The 24,637-nt window shown below is 35.5% G+C and overlaps 1 protein-coding gene across 1 annotated transcript in view; it reads left to right on the plus strand.

The window, feature by feature from the left end:
* Positions 1 to 24,637, plus strand: part of Lrp1b (LDL receptor related protein 1B) — a 2,166,816-nt gene that overhangs the window by 1,336,207 nt on the left and 805,972 nt on the right. Inside the window, exons 19-20 of the mRNA XM_008825194.2 lie at positions 3,362 to 3,442; positions 4,730 to 4,897. Coding sequence (XP_008823416.1) covers positions 3,362 to 3,442; positions 4,730 to 4,897 — 249 coding nt within the window. The remainder of the gene's footprint in view (positions 1 to 3,361; positions 3,443 to 4,729; positions 4,898 to 24,637) is intronic.

A 24,637-nucleotide genomic window follows, 5' to 3' on the forward strand; every position in this document is an offset into this window, starting at 1 on the left:
TAGAGAGAGAGAGAGAGAGAGAGACAGACAGACAGACAGACAGAAACAGAGAGACAGACAGAAAGACAGAGGCCTATAGAATCAATTTTGTGTCCCCAAATGCACTGTGGTGTGGGTTCATTCACTGGAGCCGGCTCAACCTACCAAGAGTCACACCCTTAAACAGAGAGACTTTCCCCCTCCCAGCAACCATCAGTTGCCAATGCTTCCTCAGGTAGAGTTTGAGTTTCTTACCCACTTTTCCATGTCTATACTGAGATTTTGTCTGGCTAGAGTTTACATGGAACTGATACTTGCTGTCACCATTGCTGTGAGTTCATATGAGTAATTTACCAGCTGTCTGAAAAAGTATTTTCCTCTGGTCATCTAGCACTTCTGCCTCTTACAATCTTTCTGCCCTCTCTTCTGCAATGATCTCTGAGCCTTGGGAGACAGATGTTTGATATAGGTTTCCTATTAGGGGATAAACAGTCTGCAGGGTCTTAGTCTCTGCACATTGGCCAGTTGTGGGGTTTTGTGTTAATAACCATTATTGCATAAGCTTTTCTGCTGAGAGTTGTGATATGCATTAATCTATGGGTAAAATAATAAGTCACTAGGAGTCAATATCTAGCAGAACTTTAATGTTAGGTTCTCCTTTGTGTCCTGTGTGTCCTGTGTGTTTAGGTTTCTAGGCTTGATATTAAGTCTGATATGGGTTCCATCCTGTGAAGCAGACCTTAAGTCCAATTAGTAAATGGTTGTTTACTCTCATAATATTAATGCCAATATGAACCATTGGGCATATCTTGCCAGGCCAGTTATATCTTGTAGGATTCACAGCTGAGTAAAGTTAAGGATTAATTTTCTCTTCAGCTAGCATGCATAGCACCTTCAAGCACTATGAAAACTAGACAATAGAGATGAGGCTTTGAAGTCAGCACCAGATTATTTCTCCTTGTTAGTTCTGCAGCTCATGTATGTAATGTCTTCAGCAATGGGGTCTTACCATCAAGTTATGGTGGGTAACCAAGACCAGAGGCAATGGTTAGTATTTTTGAGGGTCTATTGGAACCCTGGTTCCAAGTATCAAGAACTATATGCTAAAGCTTCAAAAGAGGGAGTTTATTCTTGGAAATGGACTTTATCTTTGCTAGCCTATGGCATCTAGTTGAGGCACTGTCCACTTATAATAAGGTATCTCCTTTCGATCTCTTTTTATAATGTTTATGTATATATTTAGGAAGCTTCTATAGTGTTAGGTTTCCATATGACATTTTCTAAAAGTCTTTAATGTTTGTTATACCCCCATACTCTCTGATTTTTAAGAAGTTAATATTTATTTTTAAATATTTATTTCAAGACAGTTTTTATATGAAGTTTACTAAAGAGTCCTTTGATTTCAGAACATTTTCATTCATGAACATACTGAAATGCAAGTTCACATAAATTATTTTCCACAAAGAAACAGATAACTCACTGAATTTGGTGTAGCCATCACTTTCCCATTCTTATGGTATGTGATATGATAGCAGTTCTTCTTATCAACTGCCTAGGTTATCAGTACTAATGTCAGTTAATGTCTGAAGCCTGCCTACTACCTGTTAGTGCTGGTCACTCTCTGGGGTCTCCCAGGTAACTAGTGAGAGTCCCTGTCAGCTCCATTCTGGCTCCTTGTTTTTTCACTAGGACTGGTGTCCTGTGAGTCTCTCGTTCAGCTTTTTGTCAATGGTGAAAGAGAAATTGAAGCTTTATTTAGGTGTTGTTTTTAAATTTTATTTTATTTTATGTGTATGATTGTATTGCATGCACACATGTAAGTGTACCCATGTCGTGTAATGCCCATGGAGGTCAGGGTTTTGGATTGCCTGGAATTGGAGTTATGGTTGTTACCCACCATGTGGTGCTGGGATTCGAACTCAGGTCCACTGGAAGAACAGCAAGTATACTTAACCACTGAGCCATCTCTCCAGCCCAACTAACTGTTTTTTTACAATGATCGTGCCAAATTAATCTGTTCTTATTAGCTGTTAGTACCTATTAACAGCTCATTATTTATCAAGAACTATATGTTAAATAAAGTTTACCTTAAAATTATCATAAGTTTTAAGGGAAAATATCAATTATTTTAGAGAAGTTGTACTAAAATCACTTAGAATTCTTAGTTCCTGCAAATATTATCAGTGGTGTGAGTTATTAAAGTGTTAAGAAAATATCAACCTGGGATACTTATGAAATCTTTTCCTGTTTTTGAAAAGCCTATTAAATGATCTCTAGGGTCAGAATTTATGGTTCCATAAATATTATTGGGAAATAAAAGGTCTAGTTCTATGCAATCCACAAATTTTCAGGTGAATTAGTATCATCACATATGAAGCAGGGCAATAATTTCTTCTATTGTGAAATATTTACTCTGATGTATTGGTTGAACTCTTCAAGCATTTTATTTTTATCTGATTACTATTGTATTAAAAATTTTTGACTTATTTATTTTTGTTTATTTTATGTGTATGAGTGTTTTACCTGAAAGTATGTAAGCACACCTGTGTATGCAGTGCCCAAGGATGCCAGGAGGGAGAGTCCGATTTCCTGGAACTGGAGTTAATGATGGTTGTTAGCTGTCATGTAGGTTCTGGGAACCAAACCCAGGTCCTCTGCAAGAGCAGCCAGTGCTCTTAGCCACTGAGCAATCTTTCCAGCTGCTATAATTATCACATCCATCAGATCATAATATGTTAGTGTTTGTTTCTAGATCTACCTGTGTGTTAAAATGGCTAATTATGTCTTCAAAGGTAAGAGATAGGAAGGTGTGGTCTCTTGATTTAATTGGTTGGATTTCGTTTCATAATCTCTTAATAAATTTTTCAGGCTTCCCCCTTCTTTTGTTTTAGATTGAATTCACAGTTTCAAATTCTTTGTAATCATATCATACCAGGTGAACCGACTTCATTTTTTTGATGTTTTTGCTTTCTCCTTCAAGTCGCCATCCTTCCTAAGTCAGTGTTACACATGACTGTCCTGTTTGGCCCCCTGAATACAGAAAAGTACTGTGCTCCCGAAGCACCAACGCGATATTTGGCAGCAACACAACAGAGCTTCAGCAGCTGTCATTCATTGATAGTTGACAGGGATTGCTATTTGAAGACGTGATGACTCCCAATGATCACTCATCAAATGATTCTCTAGGCATGTGGTCACTGGAAGGGCCTCATTTGAGACACTGACTGGTGGTGTCCTTACCAAGTTCCAGTTATTATATTTATTTCTTCTGTGTCTTTGTAGAGAACAGGAGAGGAGTTTCGATCACATTGACAAATAAGAGAGAGACAAATCAAGCATAGTCAATAATACATTTCTTATCGGATCTTTTTATCTTTCACAGAATTTCCAACTTGTGAGCCTCTCACTCAATTTATATGCAAAAGTGGACGATGCATTAGCAGTAAATGGCACTGTGACACTGGCAAGTACCCAATGTTCCCTATACAGTACTGACTTGATTGAGATCTAGCTGTCTGGGCTGTCTGACTTCCTTCAAAGATAGTTTGCAAGAGAAGCTTGCAGAACAATATAAAGTGGCTAAGACAAGTGGTGAGAGGGCAGCTGGCTCATCCTTGGGAATCAGTGTTAAAGATAATGGAGCATGATATTTGTCCCACGGGACTCTGGTACAGCTTCGTTTTCAGATATTATGTTGAACAGTCTAAATCTACATAGTTGAATAAAGGGAATAATTAAGGAAATGACCTGGACAATTTAAGTTCCCCAAAGCATTTATGCAACCTCAGGATGAGCAGTTTATAAGTTAGGTTGCAATTATCCAGATGGTCTCAACTCTGTCACCTTGCTTTTTATATACAAATGATGCTTTTGTTCTTATAGTTAATTGTATAATTATGCCAAGTTATTCTAAATGTAGGTAAATGAATTATATATGAATCAGTGTCTTTTGGTTGCATATCTTTCTTGCAATAATTGTTAATACAGACTATGAAGCATTTCTAATGTTAGCACATATTTTCCAAATATGAATTGGTCATGTGGGTAGTGGGGAGTAGTGCACAGTAAGTCCTCATGTCAGAATACAGAGACAAAGACACTGAGTGAAAGACACAACTGTAAACTATGGGGCACAGAGCCGATCGATTTAAACAATTTCTATAATTATATCACTTTGCATCATTTGAAATTCTTTTCTTAAATTATTTGTGTGTGTGTGTGTGTGTGTGTGTGTGTATGAGTGTATTGCCTGCATGTATGCAAGTACACCCATGTCATGCAATGTCTGCAGCAGTCAGAAGAGGGCATCAGATCTCCTGGAACCGGAGTTAAAGACAGTTGCCATGTGGGTGCTGAGAACTGAACCTGGATCTTGTGCAAGAGCAGCCAGTGTTCTTAACCACTGAGCCACCTCCCTAGTCCAATCATTTGCAATTCTTTTAGTCACCAATTTCTTCTTAATTTTTACTGCATGACGGCAGTTAGTTACTGGTTAGTTTTTTCCGAGTGAAATAGAAATTAAGCTGTAAAATCAAAGTCAGTGATTTCTTTCTCTTGTTTAGCATTTGCAATAGATATACAGTATCTGTGTAAAATAACAGTAATTCTCTCACTGTTCATGGAAATGTTGATCATGAACTCATCTTTCTTTTCTTAAAACAGAAAATTCTATTCATAAAATGTTATGAATGTAAGAAACATGCTTTTCCCAGGTTAGTTTTTACTCCTCAGTATTGATGTTTCTTTCCAGATGACGATTGTGGGGACAGGAGTGATGAGGTGGGCTGTGTTCACTCTTGCTTTGATAATCAGTTCAGATGTTCCAGTGGCCGGTGTATTCCAGGTCATTGGGCCTGTGATGGTGACAATGACTGTGGAGACTTCAGTGATGAAATACAAGTCAATTGTACTAAAGAAGGTCAGTAATTTATAGATCTATGAAATCTCATTCTAAATTGACATGAAGTTAAAATATTTAGAGTACATTATTATGCAAAAAAAGCTCAATGGGTCATCAGATTAAGAATATACATAAAGAACACGGTAGAATGAGGTGCAGCTTTCTTCCTTTTCTGTCTTTACTTTCTTCTCTCTGATTTCTTGTCTTAGTAGTCCCTAATACTTGGATGCATTCTATGATTTTTTGCTTCCTACACTCATGAGATGATTTACTTATTCTAACCTTATACAAAAGCTAAATCCTCAGAAAGGAAGGACAAATATATAAAAAGGATACTTTTACTTTGACACTATACCAAATCTGTTTCCTTGATATTTGAAATAACTCCTTATTAAGGAAGTATATTTCCTCACACTTCTAGCTGACTGACTTTCCTGAATGCAAACTAAGAAGGGAAGGAGATCCTGTTCATGGTTCTGAACACATCTGTGACAACCTGACCCTGTCGTTAGCTCCATTGCTTTGTAAAATATAATCAGTCATCGGGCATCTTAGTAATTAAAAACAATATTAGAAATAACCACAAAAAATATTAGCTTGAAAAAGAGTCACATCGTCATTGTCATTTAACAGACATTTTCTACTTTGAAAAAATTTTTATTTATTTCACAAATATTTATTGAGTGATAAACAAAATGATTAAAAATGGCACCACTTTAAATGCACATGGGTAAACAATATGGAATCTGGGGAGTCAGTTGTTAATTTGAAAGGAAGTTTAGTGTTCAAAGGATTTCTCAAATAGAAACATTTGTCTTTTCCAAATATTTGACAACCTACATGATAGACAGCTTCTAAAACATTTTCTTCCATCTGGATTACTTTTATCTTTCTTTTGGCTCTTCCTTCAACTGTAAGTTTTGGAAACAGTGACTGCTTGAAATACTATCTATGTAAAAGTAGGTTCTTAAAAGGAAAGCCCTTATACTTGTTTGAATTTATTTTTTGAATAGCATTTATTTTTATTTAATGTGCATAAGCTGTGTAAAGAGAATAATAGTTAAGATGGGCATATGTCTGCTCAGTGCTCATGAGCTCTGAGACAAGGAAGCATAGGTTCCTGTGGGAATGGTCTTCACATGATTTATGGTGGTTTTCTGTACATTGAATATAATAGAAATTAAAATGAAAACAGAAAATGACTAAGAAATTTTTTCATGAGTAAATTTTAATTCAATATTCTTTAAAATTAGGAGAGTTCTGAATTATTGATATAACTATTAAGAATTATCTATCTCTTATCCTCCACTATATAATAATGTCACGTCAACTCTCCTTACCTCCCACATTCCTCTTTTCTGTCTCATTCTTTTCTCTCTCTCAGTGTATTTATTCTATGACAATATGCAAGTTAGAAATTCTTACTTATTAAGCTGGCATAGAAAAAAAACTTACATAAAAAGGTTTTTTTTTTTTCCTTTTTAAAATAAATATTTGAAACATTCATCTGGAGAGTGGCTGATGCCTCATTACCGCACTGCAGTTTAAACTCGTTTACCCTCCTGACAGATGTCTCTTCAGGTTCCTCATAGGGTGCGCATCTGTGGTCTTCTGGCAGTGCACCATAATACACTATGAAAGATAAATTGCCCCAAAGTTAATTTATTTTTATCTGAGAAAAGTGATCCTATGCCTCTATTTTTCCTACATATTTATTGCAAATTAAAGAAACTGTTGCACATTAAGAAATCTGAGTTTACATGGGACTTGTACATGCTGTCACCATCCCTACCTGAGGAATTATTGGCAACAGTTGGCTGCTGGGCATGGGAGAGTCGGTCTCTTTCAAGTATGTGACTCTTTTTAAAAGAATATTTCATTTGCTATTTCTATTTTATGTGTATGAGTGTATTGCCTGCATGTATGTGAGTGTACCTGTGTCATGCAATGCCCAGAGAGGTCAGATGAGGGCCTCAAATTCCCCTGGAACTGGAGTTATGGACAGGTGCTAGCTGCCATGTGGGTGCTGGAAATTGTGGGTCATCTGCAAAAGCAGCCTGTGATCTTGACTGCTGAACCATCTCTCCAGTCCCTCAAGGATGTGACTTTTGGGAACTTAGCCACACTCTTATGGATGGATCTATTTTGAAGGACATTTGGTGACCCAAATCAGACTCTCTAGAGTACATGAAATTAGTCAGTGGGTTGTGAGGGATGGTGCAGATGGGGGAGGGGATCTAAATATGAGCAAAATATATTGCATAAGAATCTCAAAAATTCAATGAAAAAGAAAGAAATTTAAAAGATGTTTTAGTTTCACAAGTATCTACAGCCCCTTGTACAGTCTAGACAATCTCTGGAGTATTATAGAAGCAGAGACAATTTAATGTCCAGGAGCTTCCTCTTTACAGCATCTCGATTTCTTTGATATATTACTGTAAAGGACATTTTATCAGTGGGAATTCCCTTCTTAGGTGGTAGAACATGAAGAAAATGTTCCGGGTCATCTATATGATTCCTGGACATGTGTCACACATAAAAAGAGAGAGAGCGAGAGCGAAAGCAAGAGCGAGTGAGAGAGAGAGAGAGATTCTAATTTTTAGTTTTGAGTCAAAATTTCACTGGGACTCCCTAATTGAATGTTGTCAATGATGAGTACAGGGTACAAGAATTGAGTAGTTAGTGCTCCAGAGCAGCTTTGGAACAAGACCATCCACAGTAGTTCAAAGCAAATCATGTGTGTTCATCCACCATGATTTTGATCAGACATTCTGGTATAGAAGTTATAAAGTAGCAATGACACATTGAATTGATAAGGAAAGTGCTTTGCATGTAGATTTGTGAGGTCACTGTCAAGGTAAAGTTGAATTTTGATGTAATTACTCATATAATTCAGTCTCACAACCTGCTGTGAAGAAAAAGCAGGAGTTTCTGACTTGAGTTTCGAGACTAGCTGTCATAACTGATCAAATCCCTCACATAATTGCTTGGCACTTTGCTTTCCAATGCCTAGAAAACAGAACATATGGTACAGCCGTGCTCAACTCAAGTTGCTTTCAAGGAGTAAAAACAGTCCTGAATTGACTTTTAATAGTAAATGAGCAGGAGACTCCATAAAGGGAACATTCCATATATAATCTCCATTTCAGAAAATTCTCATTCAGTCTGTGTTCTCTCTGACATCACATTCAGAAAGGAAGTATTTCTGTGGCCATGGTCAGTTTGTCATTGTAAGGTGACCAAAAAAATCTCAAGAGAATAGTTCCCTCCTGGACAAAAATGCACAGATCCTTTTGTCTCTTAATGTTCTTGCTTATTTTAAAACATCCTATGGTCAGAGAAGACACAGTCTTCAGAAAGCACTGTTTCCACAGATACACTGTTAATACACACACACACACACACACACACACACACACACACAAGAGAGGGGGAAAAAGGAATGAGGGAGGGGGAAGAGAGAAAGAGGAGAGAGAGAGAGAGAGAGAGAGAGAGAGAGAGAGAGAAACCAAAGCCGGATTAGAAAACACAGTACATGAACTCTGTCTCGTGGTTCAGTTCCTGTCTCTCATCAATTTAGTTGTGCTTACTTTTTGTTTCTGAATTCTATGGTTGGTACATAGTTCTATAGTGACAAAGACCTTATTTTTTATTTTTTAAACTGCATTACATTTATTCAGTAATAATGATTCTTTTTGAATTATTACATGAAATAAGAGAAAGCCAATTTCCCAGTGTTTTCAAATTCCTGAAACCTTTTATTTGTTAGCCTATGATAGCTAGTATGTACATTCTCTCCCTTTTGTAGGATAAGTACATTAAAATTCTTTTCACATATGTATATGTGTATATTTTAAGGAGTGTGTACAGTAGTAAGTTTCCATATGACTTTTCAAAATATCTTTAGTGTCATCCCTCCCCATATTCCCTGTCCTCCCATCACCCACTCCACTACAAATAACAAAATTTCTTGTTTAAAGAATAAAATACAGTAAGTTTAGTTGGACTAACAGAGAATTCTCTACAGCATACAGAAATATTCAAAGAAAAACATAATTAAAAGTTGAAATTTCTAAGGATGGAGAGATGGGCCAGTGGTTAAGAGCACTTACTGCTCTTGCAGAAGACCAGGTTCAGTTCCCAACTTTGGTTATAGGGGACCTGACACCCTCTTCTGGCCTCCATAGACACCAAGCATGTGTGTGGTGTACATACACGCTGGCAAAGAGTCATACACATAGAATAAAAATAAATAATCTTAAAGAACAGAAGTAATAATGATAAAATTCAGATTTCCCAGTAAAGCAGCAGCTCTAGTGGGCTCACATATGAACACCTTCCATTTAATAACATATATATACATATATATGTATATATTATAGGCTAGGATCTTCCTATGAGGAAAAACATGCAGGATTTTCTTCTGAGATTGGGTGATCTCACTTAATAGTCTAGTTCCATCCATATTTCCTGCAAATTTTCTGATTTCATTTTTCTTTAGAGGTGAATAATATTCCATTTTATAAATGTGCAAGATTTTCATTATCCATTCATCTGTTAATGGACAAGTAGGCAGCTTCTATTTCCTTGCTATAGTGAATAGAGCAACAGAAAACATGGTGAGATTAAAAGTCTCTATATAGCATTGTCTGAATATATGTCCAGAAGTGAAATGGCTGAGTCATATGGTAGTTCTAATTTTAATTTCCCAGGGAGCCTCCAAACTGATTTCCATAATGGGTGCTTTATAATGAACTGTACCAGCAATGAATAAAGATTCCTTTTTCACCACATTCTCTGCAATATCAAATGCCATATTTCACAGATCTAGAAAAAGCAATCCTAAAGATTGATATCACAGCTGGAGGTATCGCAATAACTGATCCCAAATTCTACTACAGAGCTATAGTGGTAAAGGCAGCTTGATACTGGCATAGAAAAAGACATGTAGACCAATGGAACAACATAGAGGATGCAGAAATAAACCAACAAAGCTAAGCCCACCTAATTTTTAGCAAAGGAGGCAAAATACACTTCGGAAAGACAGCTCCACAAATGGTGTTAGAAAAAAAAAAGGATATACGCCTGCAGAAGAATGAGATTTGATTCTCATCTTTCACCTCATACAAAAAACCATTTGAAATGGATCAAAGATCTTAATTTAAAAGATGAAACTTGTAGATAGAAACACAGAGAATACTCTCAGTACATTGGGGTAAGCAAGCAGAACACCAGTAGCACAGGAACTAGCCCCAAGTATCAACAATGGAAGCACATGAAGTTAAAATGTTTCTACACAGCGAAGACTCTCAGTAGAGCACACAGACAGGCCACAAAATGAGAGAGAATCTTCACCAGCTGGACCTCAGACCAGGGGCTGATAGGTAGAATTCACAAAGAACTCCAGAAATTAAATACCAAGGAAATAAAAACACTAATCAACAAATGGATTAATGAATAGAGTTTCGAGAAAAGAAATACAAGTGACCAGTAGCTCCTTTTAAAAGTGTTTATCATCTTTAGTCATCAGGGAATTGAAAACTGAAACTGCCTTGAGATACCATCTCCCCACTCAGAATGACTACCATCAAGAAATCTGTTTGTTTTTTTAATTATTATTTTTAAATGTCCTGGGTGAAGACTTTCTTTCAAACAAATAAAGGCATGGTGCTTTACTCTCACAGAACTTTATATGAAGGAAGCACTTCTAGAGGCAGGTCTGGATATTTGCTTCATTAATTACGGATTCTTATTTTTTAAAAAAAGGTAACTTTTACATATAACGTCATAAAGTTAAAGGGAGAACAGACTTTTCTTACAAGTATCTAATTCTCGGGGTGGGAGAGAAGATAAGGACTCTGGGCATACTTTATATATACAAAATGCAAATATATGAAATAAACTTTATCTCACTGTCAATCGTTTAAAGCATTATATAATTTGAATTATATAATGTTAAACACTTGTGTATGTTTTAAGAATCTTAACTATATTTTATTCATTTGGGATAAGACATTGCTAAAACAAATACATGCTAGTTATTAAGTATCTTTAGACAGTTATTTTTCTATATAAGTCTCCATATAGAAAATATTGTCCAAATTCATATTCCGTTAGTATTGATATTTTCCATATGAAAAACATTGTCAAAACTGATATCCAGTAATTCAGCATAGGCATGATAGAGGAGGAACAATTTTCCCTAGACTAGATTTTCCCTAAATTTTGCAACTGATCAAAAGCACCTTAAATATTCTTCAGATATTTGTATTCTCTCCTTTGAAGGGACATCTGACCTGGTTCAGCATCTGTTTTCAATGTCTTCTGTCAGGCTGAGATACATATTGCCTTCTGCACTAAATGGACAAGTTGACTGATGCTGGAACACATATGATCTCTTATTTACATGGCAAATACAGTTTGAATGCAAATTAAAAATTATGTATGCATTGACCTTCAGAGTTGATTTACTATCAATAATCTTTGACAAGTTCCCAATCCATTAAGCAGGTGTGTAATTTTATTAAAGTGCGTGATTGTACATGCATCCTTCTTCTCAATGCTAATCTCACTCTGTTTAATTATTCATCTTGACATGTACTTTGAAACCTTCTACTGTTCCTCAGTCTATAACCTCAGTCCTTTACTCATCTCACTCCTTTGTTGTTTGTACATTGAAGAAAGCCGGAATACTCTTAGCTTATCTCTGTGATGAGGAAACACATTTGTTTATATTGTCATAACCTGTGCTTAATTTATTGAATCTTACATGGGTAGTCATCTTTTTGACACAGATTCTGATTTATTTCCACAATAACAAACAAGTTTTTGTGTACTGATTTAGTTTTATTCATTTCCTTAGTAAAACATAATTTTCATTGGTCTAACAATTATTGGGAATTTAAGCCCTGAATTAAATAAAACCCAGCAGGACATTTCTCATACTTTTTGTTCTCACCCTTTCTACACAATTGTTAGTACATTTTAAATAGTTTTTATCTAGTGTTTGCTAGTAAGTGAAAATGAGGAAACTTAATTATTGATAAAATGGGGGCAGAAAGGGGAACTAACATATTTTGGGAACCCAATTAATTGCCAGTACCTTGTGTTTCTTACTTTGTTTGATCCTCATAATATATGTTACTTACAAAGGTCAAGACCCTTGCCCAGGATTTCACCGCTTTGAATGCCCTATACGGGTCATATGTTAGTCACCTCTCCAACAGTCTTTTTCTGCAGTTATTGAGCATGTTACTTGTTCTAATTTTGTATGAATTAATATTTATATTATTGCCAAACAGCTGCAGTACAGATGAGAGTTTAAAAACACTTTCTCTTTTACTACAGGTCATTGTAATGAAATTCTCAATGGGTGCTAGACAGAACCTTGACCTTTCCATTAAATAGTAGCCATAAGTGTGTTTTCCTTTAAATTTTAATCTCCTTTACCTCCCCAAATCCACTTTATTAAATCTATTCTGGAACAGCTATGGACAGTTCTACAAAGATAATTTCATATCACTCAAAGAACATGTAACAGATAAACAACAGACTCGTATTACAGACACATAATTATAGGAATCTAGAAGATCATAAAACTTTAATTATTTGATTACACAAATGAGTATACTTGTTTAGCGGCATAAGGTCCTATTGTTACATTTATGTAGAGGGTTCATAATGTTTTGTGTGAGAAACACTGAGACTGAGAATTTTAAGCCATAAATAAATTTTCAGTAGAGATTTTTGGATTCAAATAGTCATTTTATATTCTTAGTGAAAGATCAAGAAAACACTGAAAATACCACCAACTAAAACCATTCTACCTATGAAAGCTGCATGTACTCAGAACAGTTACCAAAATCTGATTTGTAGGTGAAAATTCAGGTTATATAATTAGTGATGAAAAGAAAAGAAATTGAAGCAAACAACTTTTAAATTTCAAAGTATATCATATTCTTACAAGTCAAACAATCTGACAGCAGCAATTTACTCCTCAGCTTAGACTGAGTATAGACAAAGTTCTGCAATTTACTATCGACAGTTGTGCTCAGTCCTGTTGTGGTTTTTCTTTCATGAAAACATTCAAAAGATAATTTTGAATTATTTTTTTATGATGGTAAAATACAATTAAAATATTTGCTCTCTTACTTATTTTAGAATGAATTTCATTAGTACTAAAGTTGGTTCCTACGGCTGTACAAGCATCACCTTGCACACATGTCTAGAGCTCCAAAGCACATGATCAGAATAAGAAGTATTTGTCTTTAGTCATTGACCTATTTCACTTAGCAGTTCCTCAAGATGTATCATGTGATAGTGCATTCCCCTATTTTTTAAATCTCCAAGGAGTACCTTCTGCCACTTTTATTTTATTTTATTTTTATTTACAGCATTTTGTCTGTCATTTCCTCCACTGCTGCCTTTTATGCTGAGTTCATCATTTGTAATGAAATGTTGAAATTCCAGTCCTCTTTCCTCTTTTTGCATTCTATACCCCTTTCCTATTATTTTTGTAATTATCATGCAATCCCACTTAACAACACAAGCTACACAGCTTGAATTGAGATTTGTAAAACTTTTAGTTTACTTGTTTAATAACTTTATTATTGTGTGTTCACTCACATGTGTATGGTGTGTGTGTACGAGTGAGTGTGTATGGGTATGCACCTGCCGTAGTATGTATATAGAGGTCAGAGGGCATTTCTGGAGAGTTCTCTCATTCCACCTTGGGTTCTAGGGAACAAACAGGTTGTCAGACTTGCGTGGTGCGGGCTTTTCCCCCCTGAGCCACCTCCCCAGTCCATAACTTTGGGGCAGTTGTGTTTAATACTGTGCGTGCTCTCTGGCGTTTTAGCTTCACTTGCCTTCTTTCAATTATTGGTGACTCAGTTATAACTGCATCTTCATATGTTTGTGTCCAGAACATAAACTAAACTAATTATTTTAAGTTCTTTATTCTTAAATTATGCAGAAAATGAAATGAGACACTAACATGGAACTAACAAGATAATAGGAAATTCTGGTTTTAAAAGTTTTGTTTTGTAAGTCATGTAGAAAGCAGGAACATCAATTGTAAACCTCTGTTAAAGTAACGCTACAATTTGTAGTTGCCCACACAGATCTTTATTCCTTTGTGTCGCTTTGAGCTGTAGCCTAGTGTCCCTTTACTTCATCCTCTACTGTGTCCGATGCATGTAGGTTCATTTTCCAATTTTCCCTATATAAATACTTACATTTCAGTGTCCTAGTATCTAATACCTGGTTCTAAACAAGGAAGAAAGAAAAATAAAGGAGTGAAGAAAGAAGAACCAGCCCTTTAGATGTTCTGGAAATTGCTAAAAGGGATTTGCAACAAAAGGAAAGGTGAAAATAGCCACAATTTCTTCTCACTTCTGAGGTCACTGACGACAATAACCTATCAAAGAATAGAATCCTCAGTGTTTGTAGGACAGAAGCCATTTGCTCAGCTTGGATTCTGCAAACTATGTTCAGATTTTCCAAGAACACGTACATGATTATTTGCTTCCTGACTGGAGTCTGAAAGACTCACATCAGCTATTGTGTGACTAAAATTAACCAAATCTACCATCCAAACTTTATCCTAAACCTTGCATAATTTTGGTGGTCCTGAGAGTTCCCAAATCATTGCATTGGAGTGATGATGCCTCTACAGCAGTGGGCTGTGCAGCTGTGGAATGTACAGCTGCGGGCTGTGCAGCTGTGGGATGTGTGAGGAGACCTGTTCCTATTGTTTTCTAGTCCATCATCTTTCCTCAGTTACACATGGAGAAAAGCAACTGTTAATTCTCTGTAAATTGTATTAAAAATGAAGTACTGACTTTAAACATGAAGAAGTTTGTAAATTATGTTATGGACTCAACAAAATCATAGTGTTGTATTTTAATTTTTCACTTTTAATGAAAGTATGGATTGTTTTCTCATGAAATACAATTCAACATAAATTTAAACTCTAATTGTAGAGAAGTATTATATCTGTTTTCAATGACATATAATTGGTCTGGCTTAACTTTATCACAAATTGATTTATTTTCTTTGTCAAATGTTAATATTGAGATATCAAAACAATGTTAGATATTAATGATTTTATGCATAGGAAACTTCTTTGTGCTTTTCAAGATAAAATAGCTCTTTAAAGGTCATTTAACCTTAATACTGCAAACAACTTTTATATCAATAACAAAGAAATCTCAATGATTTTTCAGTCAACAAGAGAAAGACTAATTTGAGAGCTACACTGTTAGTCTAGCAATGTATTTCCTGAGTAAATAAAAATAAATTAGATAAATGAAATATGTAAAATTAAACTATCAGAAAAGGGTAGGAAGAAAGGCCAAATTTTCCTATCTGTACTCAGGAGAAAATGGGCAATGAATTGGTCTACAATTCTAGATTTCTTCCCTCTTAAGTGTGCCATCTGTATTGAGAGGCTACTAGGTAAGGTGACATCAAGCAGAGTAATATAGTGTGTTAGAAGATATAATTAGTAACTAAATTCAACACAAAACAAAAGGCTAATTTGAATATCTTCCTTCTGTTGTCTTGTTCTTTGACCAGAGCTGAAAGTTAATGTCAGTAAGAGTGAATTAATTCCCATATTTCTTAAATTGTGCTTGTTTATTCTCACATTGTTCTCAATTATTACTAAGTTAGTAAGACTTCAAATATTCAGAAGGAATCAAGCAAAAATAACAAGAATATGAACCACAGTCAGCATTTGAACAATTAGAAAACCTTTTCTGTTGAAAGTCTAATAGAAACTATTTTAATTTTTGCCTATTGCATTTGCCCAACACTGTTGTTTTAGCATGAGAGCAAAGACAGTCTGATGGGTGACAATGGACACCACCCCTTTGTACCCCTAAGGTTACTAACAAGAACCAGCTAGAAAGCACAGATTCCCCAACACTAAATTTGGATCAACAAATAAATATGGCTGTGTTCCAATAAAACTTGATTTATTGAACAGATAATGCACTGAAGTTGGTTTGCAGCTTGTAGTTTGCTGGCTTCTTACCAAGCACACAAGTAGCAGACTTACATTCTAAATGATGAATAATCTTGAATAATTCTGCACTACATTCCATAAAATATATTTTTAGGGTAAAGACATAGCATCATTCAGAGAAGGAAAGAAAAGTTTAAAGTAAGAAGAAGTAAACCAATAAGACTTCAAATATTATTCTCTTTATCCATCACACATATATCTTATGTGTGTGTGTGTGCAATCAGATTCTTTCTCTGTAATAATGTTCTACATTATTTTTAATGATCAAGCTAGATGCTACATTTTCTTCCCCTACAATAGACCAAGCAAATTGATAAGGCAAGAATTAAGCTTCCAATATAAAACATAGTGTACGCAATTTGTTCGAAGTTCATTGATAAATCCAACTAGAAGTTTGGGTATTTCAATCACTTACACAATTGATTCTGCAGGTGAATACACTGCTTACATTACATACAACCTCCTCATTTCCATGATTTTCAGATTCATCATGAAATATTTATGATGAACTTCCAAATATCAAATATCAAAACCTGAAATTTAAGTGAACTACTTCAATATGTGACCTAAATTTCATTTCAGTATTTCTTTATCTTGCTAGGGGAATATTTTATACCCTACAATGAAATCTTTGTTTCATTATTTTTTAGAATGTCTGTATGTCTGTGTGCCAACAATAACAACAGTTGGACTTGTCCAAAGCCACTACACATTCCTTTTAATATTTTCCTATTCAACTTTACTAACTTGTCAAAAGAGTCAAAATATCAGATTTGAAATCTTGTCTTGATTTCATTTTCTGCTTCAATGTTTTTGGTGGCTATACATAAAATTTTATTAATCTCCATTAGGGTTTACACATGAAGGTTTAGAAGGAATTTGCTGCACTGTGAGGCAAAGTATAAAATCTGTGTCCTGGTACGGTGTAGGGTGAAAGAGGGAAAAGGGGGCAGAAATAATACAGCAAGATAACCTGGAAAACCTGCCATAGCACTGATGAAGCCACAGTGGGGCAAGAACAAGCTGACTAGAAGGAGAACGCATGTTTGTCACTGTTGACAGTTCACAGCAGAGGCCTTAGTGTTACAAAGCAGGCAGCATCCACTTAGAAAAGCAAGACCCCTGACAGTCCTAGGTTCTACCCAGCACACTATCTGAGAGAGAGGTAAACATTAGTGACTAAAGTTTTCCAGAATCCAGAGTAAGCCTAACCTCCTGAGAGGGAAGTTAATATTCCCTTGACTTGGGACTAGGCAGAGGTCACCACTATTTTGCTACAGAATGGCTTTAAGTGGTGGATATGCTACAGACCAGTGTCTCAGTAGGGTCAGAACTGGAGAAAAATATATGGAAAATGAAGCAAATAACTTCCATATGTGCAGAAATCACTAATACATAATGGCTCATTGAAAACTTAGGGAGAATTTAGGGCAAGACATGACATGTGACATATGAAATGTGTGAAGCCTTATGCATATGCAGTAGAGTATCTTTTACTTTTCAGAACACTGAAGAACCAATGGCAAGGTAGTGCATAAATTCCATTAAAACAATAAGAAATGGCTCCCAGAATAGCTTCAAATTTTAAATAATTCACCACATTTACAAACCTTGTATTCTTTTACCTCTGAGATAAAGAGGATATCAATATACTTGCTAAATCCAAATGCATTCTGACTATATATCAAATATAATAAATATTATCTATTAAATATAACATATATATGATTGCAATCCTAATTTCTATTTTTTAGAAAGGAGGAAAATATTCTTTCTGTTTCTGTACAGTTGCTAGCCTTTCAGTTGCAAATATTTAGTTACAGTGAATTCATTTAAATATAGGGATAAATTCTACTATCAGTTGCCACATTTCCTCCAGGGCTCTGTGCTTACTTATTTATTAGATTTCCTAAATCGTATGCTTGGTTTAAATAGCTTCAGGGAAAAAATAAAATTCCATTAGTTAAAAATATAATAACTAGCATCAGCAACATGAAAACATAACAGTAAAACAGCATGAGCATGTACATATACACAGTCATCACTGGAGCATTCCACTGGGACAGGCCGTATCACAAAGATGGACTGTGCTCCAAGCCTGAAGCTGAGGAGACCAGACTCCTGGGAGTCACAAGGCCTGGAACTCAGGGCTGGAACAGTCATCACAGACTCTTTAGGGGGATGCAGCTTTCTACCCAGAGGAAAATCAACAACTGTTCACAGAAGATGATTGCATTTGGCAAGAAAGTTAGGATGAATAAAACTCTCTGAATTAAAAAAAAATTTAGTTTCTGGCAAAAGAAGATAGCATTCCTAAACACCAACACTCACAAATACATAAACAACATTGACAAAGGAGGTATTTTCAATGTATTTTAATGGTGTAGGATAAAAATGCAAAGGCTGGTGGCAGGTACCTTTAGTTTCAGCACTCCTGAGGCAGAGGCAGGGGAATCTCTGAGAACGAAATCAGTCTTGTCGTCTATATAGGGAGTTCCAGGGTAGCTGGAGCTACAGAAAGATTGTCTAAAAACAAAAGCAACAAAGCAAGAGAGAAGGAATGTGCAAATGTAAATGTGTGTGTATGTGTGCGACTGTAGTAAAAAATGGAGCTCGAGAAGATGAAATTGATGTGCGTCCTGCTTCTTACACACAGACACACACACAGAAACACACACACAGGCACACACACACACACACAAACACACACAGATGCACACACACACACAAACACACACAGAAACACACGGACACACACACACAAACACACACACAAATACATGGGCACACACACAAACACACACACACACAAACACACACAAATACATGGACACACACACAAACACACACAAACACACGGACACACACACAAACACACAAATACATGGACACACACAAACACATACAGAAACACATGGACACACACACACAAACACACATACAAACACACACATGCACACACAGACAATGTTATAAGTGTAAGTTCTGTCCATCTGTCGAGTTTTCTTCTCCTTATGGCTCACATACTATGTAGAAGTTTATGAGTTCTGTTAGCTTTGTTCAAAAAAAAAAAAACCGTTCATCTTGTGCTGATGAGGTAGGTCCGTAGTGGAATGTTACATAACCCTGGGTTCAATCTTAAATACTCAAAAAAGATCTTTTCTTTCATTTAGCTCTCCCTCTCACAGACTCTTATACAGGTCTCAAAACTCCTGATTATTTTCTGCTGTAAAAATGGCTCATGTGACTCTCCTAAGTCCAGCCAGATTCCCTTGCCTCTGTCCTCACAGCACCTGCTCCCACTGTAAGCATTTATTATGTAGTTTGGTGATTTTCCACATTTCCTCTTGACTTGAATGTCTACCATTCTATGAAATTTTTCCAAAGGAAGTTGCCATGCTGTTCATTTGTCACCTGGACTCCAACAAGTGCCATCATCTGGACTATGATGCCCCTCTAGTTGCTTCAATCCATTTTTCCACACAATAGCCAAAGAAAATTAACAATGTAAATTTAATAATGTTACCATTGCTCCTCTGCTTCAAAATCTCAAAAATTGTTTTGAATTGAGTTTATCTTTCCCTGGTTATTGATAAATACAAGATTTGTCCCTAATGACTCAGAACTGATATTACTCAACAACTTCTATTTCTTTGTTTTTGCTCTAAAACTTAATATTATTTTATGCTTTGGGATCTGTTGTGTTGCTAGTCCCTCTGCATGGTAATCTTTTTCACAAGTTTTGTGACATTTCCCACCATTTTAGATTTCATTATATGTCTCACTCTGTAACCACCCTTTTAAATATATGTTTTATAATCAAATTAATCTTTTCCAACAATTATTTCTGACAATTGTACTATATTTTCATTTGGTCTCCTTGTTAGTCAGATGGAATTGACATGACAAGACCCCAACTTATATGACTGGGTTTAGCTAAATACAACATAATGTACATTCCTTAAGGTCTGTAATAACAGAGCCCACTTTCCTTCTTGTCTGACAACCACAAACTTTCAAGGTGGGAACCATCAATCAGCTTGGATCCTTGAAAGACCACAGTGGGAACAGCTACCCACCAGACCACAATGAATCTGTAACAGGAACTGTAGTTTAAATTGTTCCTAATTTGTGATGCAGAAATTTTATACTTGTGTTTTTCCACAGCATAATCAGCCTATCATTCTGTCATGCTTTCGGTGACATTTGAACCCATTTTACTCATCACATTCATTACATTCTCAGTGAATATAGTTTACTGTTTATATATAATTCACTAAATGCCTACATGCTTCCTTTCCTTCTCATGAAATATTTGTGAAATCAGGGGTTTCATTGTCTTTTCTGAGACTGAAACAATATTTGGCATGTTGAGGATGTGTCTATTGAAAGAACAAGTGCATTCTTTCCTACTTGCAATGATGACAAATCAAGCCCTGTGGTTGTCTTCTGCTCACTAGACCATGGGTGCCACTAACAAGATTTTCTGATACTTTGCATCTTTCTACATTTTTTATCCTGGCTGGGAACTAACTATAGAAATAAACTCAAAAAGGTTAGACTGCTTCATACAGCTTAGAGTTTATAAATCATTTTCATTATAAAACAACTTTTACCATGACCTTACAGAAGAATAAATTTAAATTTTATCAGAAAAAGTAGACTAAATAGCAATAATTTAAACATAAAAGTGAGCTTCCAGATTCTTCTTAATTACTACATGAGCTAAAATTTATGTTCATTTTTGTGACTATAGGAAAAACCCTTGTAAAAGTTGAAAATGGTTTAATGTAAAGAGGTCAGAGTAATCACTGGTTCAGATAATATTTCTTCCACTTATTATTTATGTCTATTGGAAAAATGATAATTTTTTTCTCTAAGAACTATAATTTATTTACTTGTTTTTAAACAAAGTGAAAAGAAATAAATGAGTGACACTTGTCTCCACTAGATTTTAACCTGCCCAGTGCAATTAACTTTCATTATAAAGATAATGGAATTTTCTACATGATCATGTGTAGTATAGTAACAAATGCTTAAAGACACATAAGATCTTATCACAATTCAGAGAGTCTGTCTTGAAAATAAAGAAGAGCTGTGAGTTACTTGTACAGGAAGAAAGCACCTGTCAACACAAAATATCATATATAATCCCAGTGATCTCATAAACTTCTATAGTGTTGAATAAAAGACACAATTCTATATTGGTAAGGAAAGCACTGTTTTTCACTTAGGAAGATTTTATTAGCAACATGTAGAATTTTTATATTAAACTTTAGCATACAAAGGAATACTTATTAAATATTTTCACCACTGTGTAATAAGATGGTCAACTGATGTGTATCAAATCAATACACTGCTTTTAAATATAGGGAGGTTTATCATCTTATGGTCCTGTTAAAATTATGAATATCTTCTCCTGAAGGTTCTTGTTTTCAAGTGTGTAATGTTTAGAACACTATTACACAAAATATTCTGTTTCTTTGCCTCTGGGAACTGTCAGCAAATGTGGTCATCTTTTCCTGCTGTGTCTGCCTTTATCCTTCAACTTCAAGGCCAGGAACTCCACAGTAAACCAGCACAACCTGTCTTGATGATTCACATTTGTCTTGCTTCCTTCCTGGCTGCACCTTCGTGTCTGGCATCTCCTGCCCTGTGGTGGGAAAGCCAGTCTGGGGAGGCAGTGCTCTTGCCTTTCCTACCCTGCAGGCGATAAAGCTCAGGAAAGTACTTCTTAAATAAGGTCAAAGATATTAATAGATGGAGTCTATGTAAGATGAGAGTGGAGGTTGGAGAAAATAGTATAAGCAAGAACAATGAAACCAGAAGGAAGAGGGTCCCCTAGAGGGTTTTTGGTTTCATTCATAAAAGAATTTAAGAATGGACCCAAACAGAAGCTTTTACAATTTTATTAGAATCTTAAAGAATAATCCTCGGGGCAGGTGAGCTGGTCATCTTGGCAGCTGCCTTGAGGAGGTGAATAGTGGGAAGAAGGAAAGAAAGCCATGGAGCCATGCAGGTTTAGAGCCTGTGGTGGGAGGTCAGACACATGGCTGACTCACAGCCACATGGCCTGGAGAAGGAAGCTTTAGAAAAAAAGTGAAGAAATACAATATGCTAGGAGCAGCCCAAAGCCTTAAAGAAAGCATGTTTAGCAAGAAAGTCATGAAAGAAGAAAAGGGGAAATTATGCTTTCCTGAAGAGTTCAGGAAAGCAGACAGACTTACAGAGACCTACATGACTGTGGCTTGTCTGGAAGTTCTTCAGGGATCTGAGCTAGTTCCAGGAAGGAAATATTCACTACTTTATTAACATACCAGGTACTCTGCCCATCTATTTAGTATGACTTAAGGTGAACCTCCCTTCCTGGGAGTGGTTCTATCACCAGTTAATTGACCACTGAGACTGGAAAAGTGGGTCCTCCAACAGATAGAATAGACATTTTTTTATAGTCTGGAGCAGTTCAATTTATGGGGCTTATTGATACTCTAACACCAGGAAACTCACATTAAATACTTGAGAATGAGAATTATTAAGAAAACTGTTCTCCACATCAGTTTGAATCTTCATGATGATACATAGCATTTCCTTTTCCAGACTACCTTCTAGTTTTGAAGTGACTATACTTTGACTCTGTGATAGCTTTTAGATGTGGGAACAGTAGATACAGGTCTAACACGAAGAGCTTAAGAACAAGAAAAAAATCTCTAAGGAAAAAAAATCACATTAGTAAACAAATTTGTAAGCTTAGGACTCCTATACAACACTAACTTCTTTACTCTTGCTTCAGTGAACACGTTTCTTGGTTACTCATATTTTTTTTAATTAAAAAAAAAACTTTATTTAGAATTTCACACATGCATATAAGGTGTTTTGATGAAATCGACACCCACTCCCTCCCCTCCAACACCTCCCTATCTCCCCATCACTTTTTTCTGACAACTTCCTATACTCTTTCTTTTCTTCTTCTTTTTTTTCCTTCTCTCTCTCATTCCTTCTTTCTTTCTTTTGAATGGGGCTTTTTGCTACTCTTAACATTCCTCACTCTGTAGAGGTAGCCCTAAAATCTTTTAAGGATTATATAAGTGCTCCCAAATACTTTAGACATTTTTGGCTTTGGAACATAGTATGTGCTAAGAGGCCCAAGGACATTTTGACATTTAGCCAAGAAACTGGCTACTTTTCTTTGGGGTCTTATTTTTTTTTTTTTTTAATCCTTAATTGCCTAGACAACTCCTACCTCCTATTCTTATCACACTATACTCTAAAGAGGTTACCCAAACTGCCAATAAGTAGTTGGGAAGCAGGCCTATACTAATCTGGTCAGAGGGACCTAAAGGGTAGGTTTTGCTCCTTGCCCTCCAAAGTTGGCTAAGTTCCAGGGGACTATGGAGCATTTCTCAAAATGTCCTGTAACTGTGGTGGGTCACCTGTCCTCCTGTTCAGTGAGGCCATTGAGACCCCACCAGATGTACTTGAACCAGTGTCCAGTCTACAAAGAGGAGGGTCAACTCAGAGGAAACATTTCCTCCATGCTTCCAACTGAAGCCAGACACTATCTAGCAGGATCTTTGGCTTATCTTCACATAGATGGTACTGGTAAGTGAAATGAGCCAGGGGTTCTTCCCAAGCCCATGTGATTCCTCAGGAACAGATCCTCCAACAACCTAAAGAGTAAAAATACACTGATTACTCATTTTTAAAGATTTCTTTATAATAATAAGTCATTCAAAGACTACAATCACAAGTCCTTAAAGGAAGGCAGGAAAACTTAATTGAGAACTGAGGTATTTGTATAATACTAAAAACACCCCACAAAATTGAGGTTAAAGTAGCCATTTACACATATCCAGTGTAATACTCACAATAACAGTGCAAGGCTCTCCATTTTCTAGCTAAACATAAAGAGGGTTCAAAACCAGTGGCTGCTTTGTGACATTGGAATTACTAGCTTTGATCTAAGTCTAATCCCCAAATTATTACTTTAGAACTCTACCAATGCAACAGATTAAGCAGTGAGTAATGTACATGAACCCACTTCAATTTAGTCCTAATGATATAATTGTTGTTAGGGGTAAATTATAGATTAATTTCTAAATATCATAATACAAGATATAAAATTTATTTATTGTACTGAAATAGTCACAAATATGTATATTAATATCTTTATTTTAGAATAATATGTGGAAAAATTTATATAACACTCAATATGTTAGATATTAAACTTTAATAAATTGATTATAATATTTTTCACTTGTTATGCTATAAAACATATCAATATACCCAAATATTTGTTTCCTTCCTCTTAGTTATGCTTACCCATATAAAATATCATATGATTTTAGTCAGCAGACACCAGGCTGGACAGCAGTGTATCCAGATATTATAAGCACTACTATTCAAGATTAGAATTTGAATGATTATGCTTTCCTAAATTCATATGTAATTATCTGCTTACATTGCAGACTTGAAATCTTGTATCTTTAAGATGTTTTATTTACTATGTGCTTTACCTTATTTCCAAATTTCAGTTTACTATTTTCCAAAGATTTTCTTGGTCATAAAAAAAATGATATTTATGTCTTGATAATTTACTTCTTGGTAATTTGAAAGAAATTACTCAAAGAAATGTCAAGAACACAAAGTTTTACAATATGAGAATTTTTTTTGTCTTAAACTTAAAAAAAAATTATTTAATAACCACATGATTAGAAGAAGCATTTCATTAC

Source organism: Nannospalax galili, unplaced genomic scaffold (genome assembly GCF_000622305.1).
Source record: "Nannospalax galili isolate Female #2095 unplaced genomic scaffold, S.galili_v1.0 scaffold87, whole genome shotgun sequence".
Taxonomy (NCBI): Eukaryota; Metazoa; Chordata; class Mammalia; order Rodentia; family Spalacidae; genus Nannospalax; species Nannospalax galili.